The sequence below is a fragment of the Tupaia chinensis genome, unplaced genomic scaffold, assembly GCF_000334495.1.
Source record: "Tupaia chinensis unplaced genomic scaffold, TupChi_1.0 Scaffold144459_1, whole genome shotgun sequence".
NCBI lineage: Eukaryota > Metazoa > Chordata > Mammalia > Scandentia > Tupaiidae > Tupaia > Tupaia belangeri.
The window spans coordinates 54,164-58,712 of record NW_006204318.1 but is presented as its reverse complement, the minus strand read 5'-3'; the positions used below and the strand labels follow the sequence as shown (position 1 = coordinate 58,712).

The 4,549-nt window shown below is 44.5% G+C and overlaps 1 protein-coding gene across 1 annotated transcript in view; it reads left to right on the top strand.

Annotated features, from left to right (window-relative positions):
* Positions 1-4,549, top strand: part of LOC102472115 (HLA class II histocompatibility antigen, DRB1-1 beta chain-like) — a 20,402-nt gene that overhangs the window by 2,516 nt on the left and 13,337 nt on the right. Inside the window, 1 exon segment of the mRNA XM_014583648.1 lies at positions 3,018-3,287. Within this exon segment, the coding sequence (XP_014439134.1) occupies positions 3,018-3,287 (270 nt within the window).

Here is a 4,549-nt window from a genome sequence, read left to right as displayed (position 1 = left end):
GGGAGAAAAATTATTCCAGGAAAAAAAAAAAAAGAAAAAGAAAGGAAAGGAGAAGAAAAAGACAAAAGAAAAGAAAAGGGCCATGGACCATGAGTCAGGGCCAGTGTGGGAGTGTGCGGTGAGTACCCATGAGGTGAGTGAGGTGAGATCATGACAGACAAGCAAGCTCTGAGTCTAGTGGATATGACGCTTGCAGTATGTGGAGTCCCTGTATAGAACCTACCGGACTGTTTGAGGAGTGTGCAAGCTAAAGAAGTAAAAGCTGGACTCCAGTTGACTTTGGAGCAGCTTGGCTGGGGAAGGATTGTGCTGTTGGACCAGGGATCCAGCTGGACCTAAAGGAGAGGAATAGGAGCCTGAAGAGAAGCAGGAGGACTTTGCTTATTAGGAAGAAAATGCTGGAGGGCCTTTGTATGCACTAGTGACAGGTGAGGCAAAAGGCATTGATTCATACAACTCATATCTATCAGTGATTTAGAACACACCTGTTATTGCTCCAGGTGATGAGGATGGAGTGGTGACGAGACACTCTTGGTCTCTATCAGCTTAGAGCTTTAACATTTTACAGCAACTAGAACCTAGGCCTAAAAATTTCAGTGTGTAATAGCTACTCTATCATTTCTGTAACATTTGGAAACATATACCGATGTAATCTATACTGAACTGGTTTAAATAATTTCCTAGTGTCACATAGTTCCTGCTAGAATGTTATAAATTAGAGGATACAAGAGTCCATCTATTCTTTGTCAACATGCTCATTTTGTGTTAGGTTTACCTGTTAAATGTATACTAACAGAGTACATACGTATTTTTGTACATATTTTCGAATATATATGTTGTCTGTGAGTGTGCATAAACCAATGTTTGTGCCCTTATGTATTCAAAATGGTAATTAGTGACAAAATGAATAGAAGACAATTGCCAAATTATGATAGAATATTATTTGCTTTAGATTTTTTTTTCAGAGAGATTTTTGCAATAGGGTGCATGCACTTTCCAGAGAGACAGAGAAGAATAAAGTGAAAAATCACCCCCCCCCATGGGGATGGCCATGCCACAAACCTGCAGTCTCTTCTCAGGATTTTGGGCATGCACACATGTGCGCCAGTGTGAGTTTGAAGCTGCTGGGTCAAAGACCCAAACCTCAGTTGACCAAATGGGAGTCCAGTGATGTAATCATTATGCCATCTGCCGGTCCCTATTTGCTTTATGATTTAAGAAATAGAAAGATAGTTTGGCTTGTGTCACAGGGGTTACAAAAATTAAAATGGTAATATGCTTGAGCTTTTAATTATGTGATTAACACTAAGAAAATCACTTCTTAATTTTTAGGGTAACAATAATCTTATGAGAAATACGCTACTGCTAAACTTATTTTATAGATAAAGGAAAAAGGCTCATGGATGTTAAACACTGACCCACATAGGAGAGGTCAACAACAATTACCACCTGCTGGCCCCCATGACCACAGATTTATGACAGCTAACGAGCAGAGGGCAGTGATGCTGATAGCCTACATCCAACAGAATAACCTCCGCCCCAAAGCAAGAATGATCCCCAAGAAGCCAGGAACGTAAAAACCTGGATTTCAGATTTATACTAAGTGCAATGGGAAACTAGCAACAAGTTTTTTAAAAAGTTAAAGCTATGATCTCATTATCTTTCTCTGTATTTCTGAATCCAGAACACTTAGAAAATATAAGCATGCACATATGTATGTCATAGGTATTTACAGTGTTCTGTTTCTGTCTGTCTGTTTAACTGAGCTGAGAAAATGTCGAGGTAAAGAATGAGCCTGTAGTTAAAATGAGATGAATAAATCGAAATATCAGACATTATCAATAGTATAGCATATAGAACTACTGCCCAAACTGAGCCATTTTACTGAAAAAAGATTTTCATTACTATTTGTACTTTATAAACACAAGTTGCTAGCCAGTCAAAGGGGCCCAGCAGTAAGGCAAAGCTTCCTGATGCTGAATCCATATGGGAAGTCCTGGGTCCTCGTCCCCGATCTCCCTGCTCACACCAGGCACACTTGAACATGCCCAGGATGCAGCTGGCTGAGGCTGGGGGAGGATTGCAGGGTTTGTGCACCTGTAATGAGATCATAGTTTAAACTTTGAAGAAATTCATTGATTACTTCCCACTGCATTTAGTATAAATCTAAACCCCAGACTTTTAAGTTCCTGGCTACTTGTGATTTCTCCACTTGAATCTTTTACCTTTCTTCCCCTCACTCTCCAAGCTTTAGTGAACTTTCCCCCCCTGGTTTCTTAAAGCTCAACTCTCAAATTTCGCACATGTCATCAGGTGAACATATTCCCCTTTCTGTCCAAACATACATATTCACTGCACTCTGCCCCTCAGTCCACGTCAACCTAACCTTTTACCTCACTTCTTAAATGTTGCCACCATTCAGCGTCCCTCTCTGGCACCCTAAGGTACTGTCGGTCATTCTCCCATTATCTGGTATAGAAGGCTTCTCTTGACATTTCTCACTCCCATGTCAATTCCTGTGCATTTGCTTTTTGTCCATCACTTTTACAGACTTTAAGCTCCACAGGGAGGTGCTGTGTCTGTTTTTCTGTTTTTGGGTTCCCAGGGGTCTCCGGAGGCCTAGTACTAAGGTCAGGACTAAAGAAGTATTTGCAGAAAGAATGAGGTGAGGGCTGGGGGATGGGAGGAGGGAGGCAGTACGTGTATTTAGGGGAAGGCTTCCAGGAGGAGGTGGTGCAGGAAGGCCACAGGGCGAATCCTGGTCCAGTTCCCTCTTGTAAATCTGAGGTCATTCATGAGGCAGGATTGGGTACTGAAGGGCTCAGGATCCAAGGGATTTTCCTGCCTGAGTGGAGGCCTTCTTCCTGTCAGAGGAAAGAAGACCATGTGGGTGCTGGAAGCCAGGCTGCTGGAGTGGGGGAGCCCATCAGGGCAGTCCTGGCAACCCACTGGGGACCTTGGTTGTGCGTGTCCTCCCCGGAGGCTGCTGCGTGACGCCGTCGTTCGTGTCCCCACAGCGCGTTTCATGGAGCAGCTTAAGTTTGACTGCCATTTCTCCAACGGGACCCAGCGGGTGCGGTTCCTGGAGCAATACATCTATAATCCGGAGGAGTTCGTGCACTTTGACAGCGACGTGGGCGAGTACCTGGCGGTGACTGAGCTGGGGCGGCGGGACGCTGAGCTCTGGAACAGCCAGAAGGACTAGATGGAGGAACGGCGGGCCATGGTGGACACCTTCTGCAGATACAACTACTGGAGTGGCGAGATCTTCATGGTGCAGAGGCGAGGTGAGCGGGCCTGGGGCTGCCTGTGTCTGTGGGAGTGGGGAGGGAGAGAGAGATACACAAAAAGAGAGACAGAGGGAGAGAGATGAAGTCCCAGATGAGGGTGTGGGGTGCAAGCGAGTAGTTCAGGTGTGGGCGTGTGTTTTCCGAGAGCAGTGAGGACCTGGTGTGGTTGCTAGGAGAGAGGGGACACCGGAGTCACCATCCTCAGGCTGAGGGTGAGCGATCCACCTTGGGGGAAGACCTGAGCTGGGAGAGGGATGAGAGTGACAGGGCTGGGTCAGAGCGGGGTGGGTGGTCAGAGATGCAGAAAGAAAATTTTATGTGTCTGTGGTTGAGGCGAAGGTTTGGGAGTGGGGGGAGATGGGAATGTGAAAGGTTTGGGATAAAGTGAAGAGGCCAGGTAGGAGTGGGCTGTCCTTGGCACACTCATGGCCCTAAAACCTCTACAATCTAAGTGCCTGGTGCTGGCCAGCAAGTGACCCGGTGGTGAAGGTGCTGGATCCCTCCGGGTCTTCTTAGAGTTCGAGTCTCACACCTGGCAGCCTGAAAACCACGCTAGACGTGTGCCCCAAATTCTCTCTCTTTCTTTGTCTAGTGAGCGCATTGTGCTCTATGGTGATTTTTTAAAAATCTGGTGCATAAGCACTTAATTAAGAAAAAAATATTGGACTAATATTTTAGGGGAATTGAGGGGACTTCGAAAGCACCTCTGACTTTCTTGAGGTTTCTTGTAGGTCTAAATTTCTTGCTATTTGTTTTCTTAGCTTCTTATATGTCACATAGCTGAAATGATTGTGACACTAAGCTTTAGAAATAAAATTTTGTTCATATAGTATGTACATGAATCTATTGACAGCTCAAGAGAGGATAAAAATCCTTAAAACCGGACAACAAAGCTTAGAAGAGAAGAAGCAATATCTTAGTCAAATCACAGAATACTATTTCATCAGTTCAGACTCGTGTACTTAATCTTTCTTCTGTTACTGTTGAGGTACGATCTTCCAGATTGAACTCTGGGATCTAATACTCAACTCCAGACTTTGTCCCTACAATTAAGTTGCCAATTTTCTTAGTTTTTGAACTCTTATTTCTGTGTGTCTGCATTTAATTTTACTGACATAGCACTCCCTTAAGAACTTCTTGGAGATCCGGTCTGCTGCTGGTAAATTCTTTCAGGTTTTGTTTATCTGGGAAAGTTCGTGTCTTTTCTTCCCAAATGAATGATAACCTTGCTGGGTACAGAATTCTCGGTTGAAATTGCT